We start from the raw sequence: 17,225 nt of genomic DNA, 5'->3' as shown, positions 1-17,225 counted from the left end.
AAGGTCGTGTTACGGTGTTTCCTTGTGGAGTCAATTTTTCCATCACACCTCGCAATTTCAAGAGCACAAAACTCAAGATCTACGAGGTTTATACATCTGCAAATTTCAGACATGGCTTGCTTCTCCACAGCATACAACAAGTAGTAGTTTCAGTTACGTGCATTCACAGAAACGCGAAGTGTAACACGAAAAAGGACGCTACAGGGAACCACCTTAAGATAGGGGAAATGGCTCTAATGTTAGCCTATGGATCTAAGATTGAACCTATCGCTAAGAATCTGCTATATATCAATTGTATCTAGATGAAAGCGTCATTGGGATGGTACTAATGGATATTTTTGGTTGCCATTGAAAATTTAGTCGATTGCTGAATTTATGTATGGGCTCAAATTAGGGACACTTAGGCCGACATTACATACATTTCCCCTATTACCGGATATTTTCGACACACAATTCGATGGAAAAAGTAACAATCCAGTATCTAATAGGACAAAGACGACCCGAAACGTTTTTGTAGTCATGTTATGTATGAAACAGAGAATCGATGAAGAGAATCGATCAATGCAGATTGGTCTGTTTTAAAAGTGACGCAAGATTTAAATGTGGGATTCATGGATTTTAAAAACGTTTGATAGTTCCGAAGTGATTCGAGATTTGGGCTTAACTGTTTTTGTAAACAGTGACTGGTATCACCGATTTCACGCGAATAAAAGATCAAACTCGCAAACTAATAACACAATCAGATAGGGGAATGAATCCTCTTGCGGTTGGTATACTTTATATACGCGAAAAGAGCTATTGTTCGCGAGAAATCTGTGACTTGTTTATAAATGCAGTTACGTTCAATCAATCTGGAGTTTTCATAATTTCGGAATTTTGATGAATGCTGGCGGATATTTTGGACCTTTATAAAGAGAGATCGAAGGATTAGTAATTTCTATTTAATTTCACTCCCTAAGTTGCTTATCCTTGACACATACGCGTATTTCTTCTACAATGTGCAGACTTCTGCAGCTTCTTATATATATTTCAATCAGCAGATTGTTGTTCGTATCTGCCAAGGACAAGCAATTAAAGTAGTCAAATTATATGCAAATGACTAATTCTTAACTCTTTCTTTAAAACTGTAGAGCATTTCAGAAACGCAGTCAGAATTAAGTTCACCGATTCCAAAACTATGCATGCTCTTTTCCACTGAAGAACATCAATTTCAATCATAGCATGTAGCCAAAATCACATCAATCAACGAATCTTCCAGCTATAATTCGAAATCTCACTCCACCTCAAGGCCACACGCAGCTAACCTTCTCCGAACAAGAACTTTCTCTTTTATCCAAGAACCAGTTTCCATCTAAATTCTAACCTCCCGACCAAACAAGCACATCATCAGTAGTAGCCCAGGCCATTAAAGTCAATGAACTTCTCGGTAGGCAGTACCAAACCTACCTCACTCACGTCATAGTTATTGTTAGAACGAACACCTCCCCGAATCCATCTCGCATCGCAAAGATCAACTCAAAAGGGAAGACGAAAATGGAAAAAGTGAAAGTTAATCACCCGTGTGTGTGTGTATGAAGAAATCTTCTTCCAGACTGCCCATAAAGACGGGGGAACAACCTTGAACCCAGTGCGTTCCTGAACCCACAGCGCCCTCTACAACACCACCGAGCGACTGATGATGCCAGAGCAGCCACGGCCGAAATGAATGGAGAAGAGATGGAAAGAGAGAACCATTGTTTTGGTTTGGTGGTGAAAGCCCGCGGCTCTCTAGGGGACTGCAGCTGAATGCGTTTTGGTCGTCATCGTCGTCATGGTGGGATGAGATTGGGATCAGCTCTGCGGAGCCATAGGGGCACCACGTTTATGGTAGGTAAGTACGTGCTCAGTGAGCCGCACAAGCGTTAGGTGAAAGTTTTGTTCAAATATAAAACACCACGTCACCGGCGAGGAATTGCTCATTGCACCCCGGCAGTGGAGCTCAGCTAGAGCAGAGCCGTCTGGAGAAGAACACGACGACGACGACGACGGTTGATGAGTTATTTTGAGTAGGAGTTGAATCCGTTCTTGGCGGGAAGGTGAGTGCAGAATTTTCAATGGGCGATATCATTCGAGCAGGTTACAGTGACGTTTTCTATCACATGAACTTTGGCGCGGCGCAATATTTTGATGTTGGTTCTTCTAGAACTTCGAGATTTTTTTTTAAATCGCAGGTAGAAGGTCGTTCACAACTGCTCTACAATATGATATAATTGTTTCGTTTCATATAAGGTTGTTTTGACGTTTTCTAATTCGTTCAATAATTTAACCTTAGGATTATTCTGCTGGAAATTCGAAGCATTTTTGGTTTTTTATAGGCCATTTGAATATTTTATAGTCATCAAATTCTAAAGGCTTGGCCATTTTGACCTTCTTGGACAAATTTTGGTGTTTTTTGTTTTGAAAATTTTTGACATTTTCGGACTCTGGGCAAGTTTTGTCGTTTTCATGGCCATTTGGGAATTTTAAAACCAATTTGAAAAGTCTTGGCCAGTTCGATTTTTTAATCATGTGTGGCGTTTTGAGGACCATTCTAAAGTAACACTGCTAGTTTTAACTAGGTTTCAAAGCATTCTGTAGGAGCAAATCATGCTCTATAACACTACAATAAAACCACAATTCTTCCATGGGTTGTAACGTTCAATAAAATATCAGGATTATCAAAACAGTTGTTTGGCCGTTTTAAAGATTTTAAGGCCATTTTGGCGTTTTAAAGCCGTCTAGAAAACAGCAGGTTAATCATGCATTCGTTATTTGCCCCGAGTTTATCATACTAATATGTCGTTTTAATACTACGCATACGCTTCGATTACACATTCAGTGTTTTCAGATTATTTTTGCACATTCAAAGCCGTTTTTGGACGCTTGTTGATGAAATATCACCTGCCTTCTGTGACACTTCGGACTCGAAGAAGCACTTGGACCTTCCGTAAATTTCTTGGAGCTTTGCTCAAACATATTTAAGCTTTGGTAAATACATATGAACTTCTCCAAAATTCTTGGAAAATTTCCTTCGTAAGTAAGATCTGAGAACTTCAACGAAGGTCCTCGAAATTCAGTGAATTTCTAAAATCCTCAACAAAGTTTCAAAATTTTCAGCAATGTTCTACAAACTTTAGCAAAGTATCAAAAATTTCAGAGTAGTTCCAAAATTTTAAGTAAAGTTTATTTAAGCCATGTTTAAATATTTTAGGCAAGGATCATACAGATTCCATACAGTTGGGTGAGCATGCGATAAGCTCCAAAAACTTTGGCGAAGTTCCATGAAATCCTGCAAAGTTCCAGGAACTTGATATATGCTCTGATATTTTTGGAAAAATTCCAATAGCATCGGTGAAATTCCGAGAATTTAGGAACAAGTTCCGAGAACTTTTAAAAAGTTCCGAAAACTTTGGAAAAGCATTAAGAAGTGCAACTAAGTTTCATCAGAAAAGCTCCGAAAAAATCGGCAAAGTTTCAAAAATATCTTCAAAGTTCCAAGAACCAGAAAGTTCTGAAATGTTTCAAAAATTTCTGGGAAGTTTCAAAAACTTCAGCGAAGATCAAAACACTTCATCAAAGTTCATATATCTTTACCAAAGTTCAAATATGTTTAACAAAGCTCCAAAAAATAAACGTAGTTTGCAGAATTGGAGGAAAGCTCAGAAAACTTGATAAATATTCCCTAAAATTTCAAGAATGAATAAAAAATTTCAAGGATGAATAAAAAATTTCAGAGGTGTTAAATAAATTTAGGAAAGTGCAAAACACTTGTGAAAAGCTTCAAGAAATTCAGCGAAGTTCCTAGATCTTGAGATAAACTTCGAGAACGTCGGATAAATTCCGAAAACTTTGGATGCATTCCGAGAAATCCTGCGATCTTATCTTCCAGAGAGACCGTTTTGCTGACGAGCATTTATTTGCATACATATGGCAATCTTGCTGTTGAATTTGTTGATGAAATACCATCTGCCTTCTGTGACACTTGGGGCTCGTAGAGGTTCTTGGACCTTCGGTTAATTTCTAGGAGGTTTGCTAAAAAATTATTCAATCTTTGGTGAATATATATATGAACTTTGGAATAACCCAGAAATTTTTGAAACTTCACCGAAGTTTTCGGTACTTCTCCGATATTTTTGAAAAAGATCCTCTGTAAGAGAAATCTGAGAACTTCAACACAAGTCAAAAAAAAAATCAGTGAAATCCCAAAATGTTCAACAAAGTTCCAAAAATGTCAGCAATGTTCCAATTTTCAGAAAAAATCAAAAAAATTCAGAGTCATTCCAAAATTTAAAGTAAAGTTTATTTAACCCAAGTTCAAAATTTTCGCGAACGCTATAACAGAGAAAACACAGTTGGGTGAGCTTGTGGTAAGCTCCGAAAATTTTAGCGAAGTTTCAAGAACTCCTGCCAAGCTCCAAGATTTTGAGATATGTTCTGACAACTTTGGAAAAAAATCCGCTAGCATCGGAGAAATCCGAGAACTTTGGAGACGTTCCGAGAACTTTGGAGGAGTTCAAGTAATTTTGAAAAGCACCATGAAGCTCAACTAAGTTCCAAAAGCGTCAGTAATGTTCCAAAAACTTCAATAAAGTTTCAAAAATATTTGCATAGTTTCAAGAATTTAAAATTACCAGAAAGTTCAGAAAAGTTTCGAAAATTTCAGAGAAGTTTCAAAAACTTCAGCGAAAGTCAAAAAATTTCAGAGAAGATCAAAAAAATTTCATCGCAGTTCAAATATCTTCACCAAAGTTCAAATATCTTCAGTTGAGCTCCAAAAAAATAAGCGAAGTCTTCAAAATTCAAGCTAAGCTCCAAAAACTTTACCTATATTCCCTCAAACATCAGGGATGTTTAAAATGTTAGGAATGTTTAATCAATTTCAGAGGTGTTAAAACAAATCCAACGAAGTCCCAAACTTTTCAGCCAAGTTCAAAACACTTCCGAAAAGCTCCAAGAAATTCAGCGCAGTTTCTACATGTTAAGATAAGCTTCGATAACTTTGGATAAATTCCGAAACTTTGGATAAATTCCGAGTTCTTTGGAGAAATCCCGCGATCTTATCTTCCGGAGAGACACCGCTTTGCTGACAAGCATTTATTGGCACCATGCATATGGCAAACTTGCTGTTGGATTTGTTGATGAAATGCCACTTCCCAAGTAGCATTGCAAGTTTTATCGAGGTTTTAAAGCATGCTAAAAGTCTAAATCATGGTCTCCAGAACCCTCATAAAACCAAAATTGTAGCTTGGGTTCCCAAGTAACATTGCAAGCTTTATAGAGGTTTTATAACATTCTACAAGTCTAAATCATAGTCTACAGAACCCTCATAAAACCAAAATTGGAACTTGGGTTGACTTCTGTGACAATTGAGGCTCGTAGTTCCGGATTGGCTGTGACGCTGTTTTCGGTGATTTTTTTAAAGTACGTGTTTTTACATTCTGATTTCATTCTGAGGTACATCAAGGAAGAGGAGACAACTGGCTTCTTCTTGTCTGTGACGTGTTTTTTCTTCTATCGCGGAAACGACCGTGTAAAAACTTTTTCGTTATGGACGACGCAGTCGACTGTCAAAAAACAAGAAAATAGATTCCCTGTTGTAAAAATTCTAGCGTTTCTATACGTTCACCAATTAGACTCTGGTTTGCGTTTAACAGAAAATTGGTTCAAAAAAGGCCTCCTATTATCTCCTCTTCCTCTTAGAGCAAGCCAAGCTCGACGCAACGCCTCCTCTTCTATTTGGGCCAAATTATTTCCATGCGACATTGACGCCCTCATTTTGCAGAGAAGCTTTTGACAATCAGTTACCATCGATTCTCCAAATTGGTTGTTGAATTTGGTTGCCAAATGAGCAAACCCACTGTTTAACTAAAGGTTATGTTGCCATTTCCCAAACTGTTTGGTAACTGCCGATGCGGTGTTGTGTTATTGTAAAAGTATGGACATCTGCCAAAATCAGTTCCTATCGAACTGTCAAATTACACTGCATTGCTCGATTGAAACAGTGTTTTCCTGTTTTCTGGTGACAGTCGTCCATACTTTTGCTTAGAGGACTTCAGTGGTTTCTGCTAAATTGTGTGTAGCAACGCACCGGTGGACATGGTCTAAGAGTTAGAGGGTAATTAAGACCCTATGATAATTGGCATTTGATGTCTACAAATATTAAAGCACAAAGATATATAGCTCCATGAAGAAATATTTACGGCTTACCAGATTTTGGCAGTGTTGCCAACAAGGAAGTCAACAAACATGAAGTTAGAAATCATACCGAAAAAGGGACATCAATCCATCCAATCACCCCATATTCACACCAATCGAGAAATATTGGAAAATTATCAAGTGGAACTTGAAGATGACTAGCAAGTTAACTCGGGAAGTTTTAAAGATGGCCAGATGTTGGAACAAACTGGTTACTGGCTACTGAGGTTGACCAACAGTGGGGTTCAACAGATCATGGCTGGAATTTCAAAAATTTCATCAGAAGCCCGTTGGAATAAGTAGTTATATTTTTATTTGCAAAGTGCAATAAAAAGCATCAATTTGACTAGGATTAATGATGGCTTCGGCTATACTTTCAACTATTATCGCTAGGAGTTAAATCAAATCCTTGAGCGTTCACTTTTCATGGTTGAGAGCATCGTTTGGCGAACATTGAAAACTCAAGGACATAATGTACCACCTGACGATGACAGTATTGCCGAAGCCGTCATCTACCCTACTTAACATTTGTGTTTATTAAACAAATCCCGAGATATAGCTGGGGCCACATTATGCAACCAAGTTAAAATGACTTCGACGCTTCGTTTCAAATGATCACATTTAAATTAATTGATATGATTTGGCCATTTCACTACCCATGTTGATAAGAATTCAAGTGGGGTCATCGTTTTCTGATCAACATTAGTTCCGTTATTAAGGGAAAAAAAATAGTATTCACATTTTGAATCTTCGCATATTTTTAAGATGATCAAATTTCAGAACTCAGACACACCCATACGATTGATTTTCACGTCTGAAGCCTCTTCCTAAGCCAAGAATCTCTTCGATCAGGACATTTTGCGTTCAACACCTTCTCAATCAGCTCCCAATTGATCCTTTTCACTTGCCCCCTTTCCCCAACAAAAGTCCTTCACTATCACAGCATACCACTTCACCACCTGCGCAACAATTCACCAAGTCCATTTTCACAGCACATTCACAACCGTTTCTCACCTTCCATCTGACGACCCTCCTCACTGTTCTCTTCCGGGATGTTAAACTTCACGGTATGCGAGCTCAGATATCGCACGGCACGTTCGGCTAGATCTTCATCGGCATCAGCGCTACCACCGTCGAATGATCGCCCATTTTCCTCCCGCTCGACAGTCAATCCACCGAACAGCGGGAAACTATCCTGCTGGTCGATCTCGTTGATCAGATTCACCATCTGCTGTTCTTCCTTGGTGTTCGCTGCTGCCGCAACGGCGATCGTCACCGCCAGAATCACTAGGGCACTGCTTCGCAGGAACATGATGCCGATTGTTGAAGGGGGGTTTGTTCTGAACCTTAAAGGTAGCTGGTAATTAACTAATTGCACTCGTCGTTGGCTTAGGCCTCACTGATGGATTATTCGATTATTACAAAGCTATTTATTGGAGTTCGATATCGATGGACTGGACTGATCGGTAACGAAAACGGAGTGTGCGCATGCGTTTTCCAAATTTTCGGCCAGTCGTCCATCGTTCCGAGTCCGCGTTGACCAGGTTTGGGTGTTCCCGCCTCCTGGGTGTGTCTGGAGGGGATCCCAAGTTGGAGTTTATTTTGGCACTGCAACAACTATTGCCGACGAAAGCTACCGACCGACGACGGTTGATAATTAGTATGCAAGACGACGCGCAGATTTGTCGATAGTGAACTCGAAGCTGGTTGGCGTAAGGCTTCCGAGTGTCACAGCAAGTCAAAATATTTGTGCCAGAACGTGAGTGAAATTGGCAAGAGGAAACCGAGGTTCCAAAACTGTAAACGGTGTGGAATGGAACGGGCTGTGGAATGCTTGGATAGTTTCCATTTCTTTTGGATTATGATATGGGAATGACATTTTACAAATGCCTCAGAAGGTTGGTACGACTTATGGTATTTGGATGCTGATGGACATTTTTAGGGCAACGCAATCGTATCAGAATTTGATTAATCTTCAAAATTTAAATGACGTTCAATAGAGAAAAAAAAAGTATCAATTCTTAGGTCTCGCTGATGCAAAACAGTCATTAATCTAGCATGGAGTCGAAGCTACCCAGTGTCTGATGGATTGCTGTTGGGTAATTAACACGTTTCTCGCGAATAAAACATTACTGAAAGACCGCTGACGAAATGTGTTTCAATCCACCTGAAAAACATGCTACGGCTGGATCCTCATCACGATAGTGTCGCATCATAAACCGTACCCTGCTTATTTGGTACTCTGGTCATGCAAACCGTTTGTGAGCTGTCACAGCGGAAGAGATTAAACTGATTCAGTCCAGTGAGGAGAATATGTTATGTTTGTATTTACCAACATATGCAATTTTCTTAATGACTCGAATCTGACGTTACGTTTACGAGGCCGAGAATAACCTCTTACGCTTTATATCACAAACTCAGTATTCAGGCAGCATTGTAGTAGCTTTATAACGTGTCATTTGTTGTTGATCCTGGCATAACAGTATTTTTAGTCTCCTTGTGTTTATTTCTGTAGTTGTTGGTTAGCAGTTAACAATTAAAAGTTTAAATTATACACGTTATGAAGAAATTCAATATTGAAAACTGTAGATATGTGACCCTGAAAAATTTAGTAATGTAAAGATGCCTGGCATAGTCCCAACGATCTTCTGTTCAGTATGTAAAAGTCAGTCAACTCTTCACTAGGCCACCGACCCCGTTACATCAGAACAAACCACTGTGACTGACTTTGTTTTCAAACCCGGATCAATCATATCTTTAAACACGAATTAAAATACATGCATACATTTATTTCACATCTCGCACGCCGTCGACAAAGCTTCCAGAATTCTAGGGTTTATCTTCAGGATTGCCAAAGACTTCACGGATATCTACTGCCTTAAATCGTTGTACTGCTCCTTGTCTCGCTCCATATTAGAATACTGCTCGGTTGTCTGGACTCCTCACTACAACAACGATGTCGAAAGAGTTGAGTCTGTTCAGTGACGGTTCCTGAGATATGCGCTACGTAAACTGCCTAGCTACGAAAGTCGTTTGCAACTGATCCATCTGGAGCGCTGTCGGTCCGAAGAGATACAGCAAGGGCATTGCTAATTACAGATATTTTGCAAGGACGCACCGATTGCCCTGTCCTCCTTGAGCAAATTGAGATAAATGTTCAACCCCGAGCCCTACGGAATAATTCAATGCTGCGCCTGCCCATACAGCGAACTAATTATAGCATGTTCGGTGCAATCGGTGGTTCACAGAGACTCTTCAATATGGTCTCCACACTGTTTGATTTTGATCTGACTCGCCAGCTGCTTCACCTTTTCTGAATCATGTGCGTTTCGTCTTCGTCTTCTTGTATCTTCTTCAATTCTTCTGCTACCTGATATGTTGTTGCTTATTGGTACACTTTTACATTCACTCTTTGATATATTTTCATCTCTCTTCTCCCATACTTCTGTTTATTTTCTTTATTTCTTCATCCTTATTTATTTTCATTGGCTTGTTTTGCGCTTCTTAGTCTTCACGCATTCTCCAATTTTCCTTCGGTGTCGTTCGCTATTTTCTGCTTTATCTTCTTGATCTTCTTCGTCTTCCTCCGCTTCGTTTTCCGTTCCGCCTTCATCTGATGCTTCGCTTCGTTCAAATTATCTTCTTCTTCTTCTTCTTCTTCTTCTTCTTCTTCTTCTTCTTCTTCTTCTTCTTCTTCTTCTTCTTCTTCTTCTTCTTCTTCTTCTTCTTCTTCTTCTTCTTCTTCTTCTTCTTCTTCTTCTTCTTCTTCTTCTTCTTCTTCTTCTTCTTCTTCTTCTTCTTCTTCTTCTTCTTCTTCTTCTTCTTCTTCTTCTTCTTCTTCTTCTTCTTCTTCTTCTTCTTCTTCTTCTTCTTCTTCTTCTTCTTCTTCTTCTTCTTCTTCTTCTTCTTCTTCTTCTTCTTCTTCTTCTTCTTCTTCTTCTTCTTCTTCTTCTTCTTCTTCTTCTTCTTCTTCTTCTTCTTCTTCTTCTTCTTCTTCTTCTTCTTCTTCTTCTTCTTCTTCTTCTTCTTCTTCTTCTTCTTCTTCTTCTTCTTCTTCTTCTTCTTCTTCTTCTTCTTCTTCTTCTTCTTCTTCTTCTTCTTCTTCTTCTTCTTCTTCTTCTTCTTCTTCTTCTTCTTCTTCTTCTTCTTCTTCTTCTTCTTCTTCTTCTTCTTCTTCTTCTTCTTCTTCTTCTAATCAAGCTTGCAAATGCTCATTACAGCTAAAATGCTACTTTTCGGATTTATGAAGCTATGAAATGTTTTAATGATAATTCTTATTTATAACATCCAAGTAGAGCAGGTAAAGTGTGTGTATGACACATCAAACCTGTCAATTTAGCTTTCAGAGGGTCACAATAGCGTTTAGCTGTAACGATGAGCAACGTGATGAGCGAGCAATCAGCGATTATACCATTGCTAGCTGTGACCTTCTGAAACCAAAATTGATAAATTTTTAATGTCATACACAAACTTAGCCACCTATTCTTGCTTCTTACAAATAAAAATAACTATTATAGTATCTAATAGTTTCATAATTACGAAAAATAACATTTTAGCTGTAATGAGCAATTGCAAGCCTGCTTCTAATTTACATTCGCTATCCGCTTTATGTTCTTCATTAGCTTCACCTTATTTACATGACCCCCCCCCCCCCCACGTGATGAACTAGCGTCCCTAGTAGAACCCTTGTTATAAATTGGTCTTGGAAACTTCTTTACGACTTATTTCAGTTATAAACAAGTTGCTGCAACTTTTTGGGACAGAATTGTGCTACTTGGGGTACGGCTTAAAATCACGATAATAATAATAATAATAATAATAATAATAATAATAATAATAATAATAATAATAATAATAATAATAATAATAATAATAATAATAATAATAAACATGGCCGTAACATATTTTTCTCCACCTTAATACACCTTCTTTGATCTTCACCCGGGTTTTCCGCTTCAACAACAACAACAACAACAACAACAACAACAACAACAACAACAACAACAACAACAACAACAACAACAACAACAACAACAACAACAACAACAACAACAACAACAACGAGACAACGAGACAACGAGACAACGAGACAACGAGACAACGAGACAACGAGACAACGAGACAACGAGACAACGAGACAACGAGACAACAAGACAACGAGACAACAAGACAACGAGACAACGAGACAACGAGACAACGAGACAACGAGACAACGAGACAACGAGACAACGAGACAACGAGACAACGAGACAACGAGACAACGAGACAACGAGACAACGAGACAACGAGACAACGAGACAACGAGACAACGAGACAACGAGACAACGAGACAACGAGACAACGAGACAACGAGACAACGAGACAACGAGACAACGAGACAACGAGACAACGAGACAACGAGACAACGAGACAACGAGACAACGAGACAACGAGACAACGAGACAACGAGACAACGAGACAACGAGACAACGAGACAACGAGACAACGAGACAACGAGACAACGAGACAACGAGACAACGAGACAACGAGACAACGAGACAACGAGACAACGAGACAACGAGACAACGAGACAACGAGACAACGAGACAACGAGACAACGAGACAACGAGACAACGAGACAACGAGACAACGAGACAACGAGACAACGAGACAACGAGACAACGAGACAACGAGACAACGAGACAACGAGACAACGAGACAACGAGACAACAAGACAACGAGACAACGAGACAACAAGACAACGAGACAACGAGACAACGAGACAACGAGACGACGAGACAACGAGACAACGAGACAACGAGACAACGAGACAACGAGACAACGAGACGACGAGACAACGAGACAACGAGACAACGAGACAACGAGACAACGAGACAACGAGACAACGAGACAACGAGACAACGAGACAACGAGACAACGAGACAACGAGACAACGAGACAACGAGACAACGAGACAACGAGACAACGAGACAACGAGACAACGAGACAACGAGACAACGAGACAACGAGACAACGAGACAACGAGACAACGAGACAACGAGACAACGAGACAACGAGACAACGAGACAACGAGACAACGAGACAACGAGACAACGAGACAACGAGACAACGAGACAACGAGACAACGAGACAACGAGACAACGAGACAACGAGACAACGAGACAACGAGACAACGAGACAACGAGACAACGAGACAACGAGACAACGAGACAACGAGACAACGAGACAACGAGACAACGAGACAACGAGACAACGAGACAACGAGACAACGAGACAACGAGACAACGAGACAACGAGACAACGAGACAACGAGACAACGAGACAACGAGACAACGTTGTCACCTCAATCCCAGGTCCCGCAGCATAGCCTTCAGCCGGTGCTTGATGATCGGTATGACATCCTCCGAGTGCAACTCGCGTCCTGTAATGATGAACAGTTCTTTGAACTGCTGCGTCCGGTGGGTCAGCTTTCTGGCGTGCTCTGTTAGGAAAATCTCTAAACACTGCAGCGCTTCCTCCGAGTGTAGATAGTGCAAATCCAACACGTCCACATTGTTCAGCGTCAGCTTGTGCACCTCCATGATGGCATTCGAGGCCTTACTGCTGTACATATCGATTTTGGTTCGATGAAGCCGGGCAACCTGGACATAGTACTCGGTCACCCCGGCCATGCCCCGCTGAATGGCATTCCGTGCCTTCTCGTGGCATTCGTTTTTCAGTTCCTGGTGGTCCTGGGACATATTGTGGCATTCTTCGGCCGTTTTCAGGTGAAGATTAATGTCGTCTTCGCTGGATGACAGTACCTGCTCGACCGTTGGAGGCGGCGACGTTGAGGACGAAGGAAGTGGTTTCTGTTTTTCGCCTTCTGCTCACTTCATAAGGGCTTCCCGGGCGATTTGGTTTCTCAGCTCTACCGGAATGGAATTGTTTAGGACGGTTATAGTGTCGCAGAATTTGTGGGCATGTAGGATTTCTGCCAGGACTTTCTCGTCAATGATAGGATACATTTCGGCTAGCTTTTGACGAGTCATATGCGAGGCCAGATCTTGCGGAGCTTGCTTAGCCCAGCCGTTGATTTCGCTTCGGTACGCCGTTAGAGCGTACTCCATTTCCATAACGGGATACTTTTCCTTCGCTTCCATTTGCTGTGCCAACCGAGCAACTTTTTTCATAAAATCTTGTTTTCCCCCTGCAGCTGTTCATGGAATCCAAGAAAGACAAATACAACTGTTCTGCCATTTCGGTAGCCATGAAAACCTTTGTTCGTTCATTGGTTAGTTCGTCTAAGGAGATGGCACCCGAGCCATGCTTATCCTTGAAACTGGCGTGTAACTGGCTTATGAGATTAATTCCCAACGTCACTTCCAGCACTTAGGGATCGTTTTGCAAATCTTCCGCTCCGTCTTTTATTTTCGTTGTGTTCCGGGGTGATTTCGAGCTGATGGTAGACCGATCGATTTTATAACCCCCTCCACCACCACCAGCACTACCGGAGGGATCACCGGAAGGCACTTGCGATACCATTGTTTCATTGCAATCACATTCAAACACAAGTAGGCCACCAACCGCACCGGCTTCCAAATTATCCGCTGTCTCGAATTCGTATGTCTTTTGCTCTTCTAGCAACAGATTTGCTGTCCAATCACCGTGCCCATTGCAGTTCTCGAATAAATCTAACAGATACTAGACCGGTATCTGGGGATAGAGGATGCAAATTTCCGAGAAGCTAGTGTTTTCATTTTTACATCCTCGTCTGTGCCTGACCAGAGCAATCCGTTTCTGAAAATCCGTCCTCACTCGTTTTCTCAGAACGGCCGTCCCGGTCGCGTTCCCTCCTGTGACTTTGCCACGGCGAGTAAACGATTTTCGCAAATCCGTCCTCACTCGCATTCAGAACGGCCGTCCCGGTCGCGTTCTTATCCTGTAGCCGTGCCACCACGAGGAGACGATTTTTCGCAAATCCGTCCTCACTCGTTTTCTTAGAACGGCCGTCCCAGTCGCGTTCAAATTTACAATTTTCCTTGCAAGTGGGTGATTTGCCCTTTATTACCTATCGGTGGACTCCAAGATTCCAGGTTCGTCTCCTGGCAGGATCGCCAGAAATGTGAAAATCCGCCGATATTAGCTATGGGCAAATCACCCACGGCGTAGCTAATTATTATTCAACTTACCCGTGCAGCAGCTGAATCCAAAAATGACCTTTCACCAACTGACTGGAAATGTGTAAGAAAAGTCATGACCTACCTAGGTATTATCCATATCATAACAACGAGACAACGAGACAACGAGACAACGAGACAACGACAATGACAACGACAACGACAACGACAACAACAGCGGTTTTGGAGCAGTTGGACACAGACCCTGATTTTGCCCGAAAAATCTTCTTCAGCGACGAGGCCTATTTCTGGATGAACGTGCATGTGAACAAGCAGAATTGTCGAATTTGGGTCAAGGCCAACCCTTATAAACGCGAACCAAAAATTGACCTTACTGAAAATGGTTAAAAATTGCAAATAATCCCTGCTTAACTTTAACAGAAATCGTAAAGCCTTTGGTGGATTAAAATGCCAACGGATTCCTGTGCTGGTGCATTCTTGTGCGACGGCCTGACGATACTCCTTACTGCGGACCAATTTTAGCAGCTCGTTGGCAACTCCGACAAAATTGCGACCGTTGTCACTGTATATATCGCTGCACAGACCTCGGCGAGGTACGAAGCGACGTATAGTGCTTGAAGAAATTTAGCCGTACTCAAGTCGACGACCAGCTCAATATGTACGGAGTGTGTTGAAAAGCATACGAACACTGCCACGTAGGCCTTTCGGGGTGCTGCTCGACGGTGTATGGGTTGCAGCGAGATGGGTCCCTAATACTCAATACCAGTCACGGAGAACGGTCAAGACGCTGTGACGCGTGACGACGGTAGTTCAGCCATGAATTGTTCCAGAAGTGGCGGACATGCCCTAGAGCAAGTGACACAGTTGCGGTAAATGAATTTGGCAAGACTTCTGGCCCCTATGATCCAGTACCGCAGACACAAAATGGCAATGATAAGTTGTGGAGCAGCTTTGAGAGAGGGTGAGAAGCTGGAATGATGATCTGGTGCTTGCTATCGTAAGGCTGTGCTGCTTGCACGAGACGGCCACCAATGCGAATCAGCCGATCGTCCGACACAAACGGATGAAACCAGCGCAAGCGAGACTTCGCCGAAACGTGCAGGAATTTCTCGAGATCCTTCCACTCCTCAATGAAGGTTTGTTGCTGAACCAATCTAATAAGAGTGGCCTCTGCTGCTTTCTTCTCATCCGATGTGACGTAATTTGAATGGTTGATTGCTGCGTTTTGGCGACAATTTTGGATGAATCGACGACAGTAAGCGGTTACTCTGAGCAAGTGGTCGTAGTTGGAGAACTTTTTTGAGAGTTGATCGACGAATGTTGGTTCAGATGATGCTTTGCATATAGTTTTTCGCTGTTTACCTGCTTCTGCTAGTGCTTCGGTGTTGGGTGCGATTTCGTGCTGCTTGATCGGCCAAAACGTTTGAACGAGTTGGGGCCATTTCGACCCGTGCCACCAGAGTTGATTGTCCAAAATATCTTCTGCTGCAATTCCTCGTGATAGGAGATCTGCGGGATTCTCTTGCCCGGCGACGTGGTACCAGGAACAATTTTGCGTAGCTTGCTGAATTTTAGACACGCGATTCGCGACGAAGGTGGTCCACGTTGACGGCGTAGCATTCAGCCAGCTGAGAACCGTCGTCGAATCAACCCAGAAGAATGTTGCACCGGGTAGTTCGAGTGATTTCGTGAATTTTTGATAGAGCTGGGCTGCAAGAAGTGCCCCACATAGTTCTAACCGAGGAATGCTTTACTACTTTAGACTTGGCTGTGAGAAGGGCTACCTTGTACGATCCAGAGTTGTCTGCCGATCGGATGTAGCAGCACGCGCCGTATGCGTGCTGAGAAGCGTCCGAGAAGAAATGGTATTGAACGAATGCTGGTTTTGCTGAGATGATATAGCGCGTGATCCGTAGGTCGTTCAGAAGCGGTAATTGCGATGTATAATTATGCCAACGGTCCTTCATTGGCATTGGAAGCTCATCGTCCCAGCTCCAGCTTCTTCCGCTGTCATCCTTCAAAGTCCAGAGGGCTTGCATAAACATTTTGGTGGAGATAATGACTGGACCTAGTAAACCAAGGAGATCAAAGAGGCGAGCAATTTCTTTCCTTTTTCCTTTCCTTTATTTAACGTCGGTCTCTGTTCCGCAATCTAGTGCCAATCACCGACGGACATCGATTGCCATCCATTGACGGCAATCGAATGTGCAGGAAGGCAGCTTCCACACCTGCGTAGGATATCGCACCCATTCAACACACATGGGCCGGGACCAACGGCTTTACTTCCCTTCCGAAGGAAGACGTGACCAGAGATTTTTATGCCTCAGAAAAATCCCACCGACCTCGGATGGGATTGAACCCAGACCTAAGGCGAGCAATTTGTGATAATGCTTTTCGCTTAGTTAGTGAAGCATCAAATGAGTCAGGTGGCAGCTCAATGCGGTACTTCAGCTGATCTGACGCAGGTTCCCAATGAAGGCCTAACGACTTGATGGATTGGTCATGATCCAGTTCAATAGAGGTTTTTAGTGCTCGATTTTCTGAAGCGATACCTTCCAGAACAGCTTCTTCGTTAGATGCCCACTTTCGAAGTTCAAACCCGCCTTTCGCCAGGAATGCTTCTAGCTGCTGACGGAGCTTAGTTGCTTCTTCGACGCTGCTTGCCCCCGAGTCAAGATCTTCCACGTAGAAGTCCTTACGTAAGACTTCGGCTGCCTCTGGAAAGCTGTCCTGTTCATCATCTGCAAGTTGCAGGAGAACACGAGTAGCGAGAAAGGGCGCGCTTGCAGTGCCATAAGTTACAGTTAGTAGCTCATAGGTACCAAGTGGTAGCTCCGATGATGTCGTCCAAACAATTCGTAGAAGCGGAGTGTCCCGTTCGTCTACGAGTAC

The 17,225-nt window shown here is 42.1% G+C and overlaps 1 protein-coding gene and 1 pseudogene across 1 annotated transcript in view; both read right to left on the bottom strand.

The window, feature by feature from the left end:
- LOC135710189 (uncharacterized) overlaps nt 1-7,652 on the bottom strand; it is a 35,278-nt gene extending 27,626 nt beyond the window's left edge. Inside the window, exon 1 of the mRNA XM_065232703.1 lies at nt 7,228-7,652. Coding sequence (XP_065088775.1) covers nt 7,228-7,525 — 298 coding nt within the window. The 5' untranslated portion in view covers nt 7,526-7,652. The remainder of the gene's footprint in view (nt 1-7,227) is intronic.
- Nucleotides 7,653-12,551: 4,899 nt separating this feature from the next.
- LOC135710199 (uncharacterized) lies at nt 12,552-14,103 on the bottom strand (annotated as a pseudogene).
- Between the last annotated feature and the right edge of the window lie 3,122 nt (nt 14,104-17,225).

This window comes from Ochlerotatus camptorhynchus, unplaced genomic scaffold, assembly GCF_037179485.1.
Source record: "Ochlerotatus camptorhynchus isolate MF236.1 unplaced genomic scaffold, CSIRO-AGI_Acam_v1.1 ptg000371l, whole genome shotgun sequence".
Taxonomy (NCBI): Eukaryota; Metazoa; Arthropoda; class Insecta; order Diptera; family Culicidae; genus Ochlerotatus; species Ochlerotatus camptorhynchus.
This window is presented reverse-complemented; position numbering and strand designations above follow the sequence as displayed.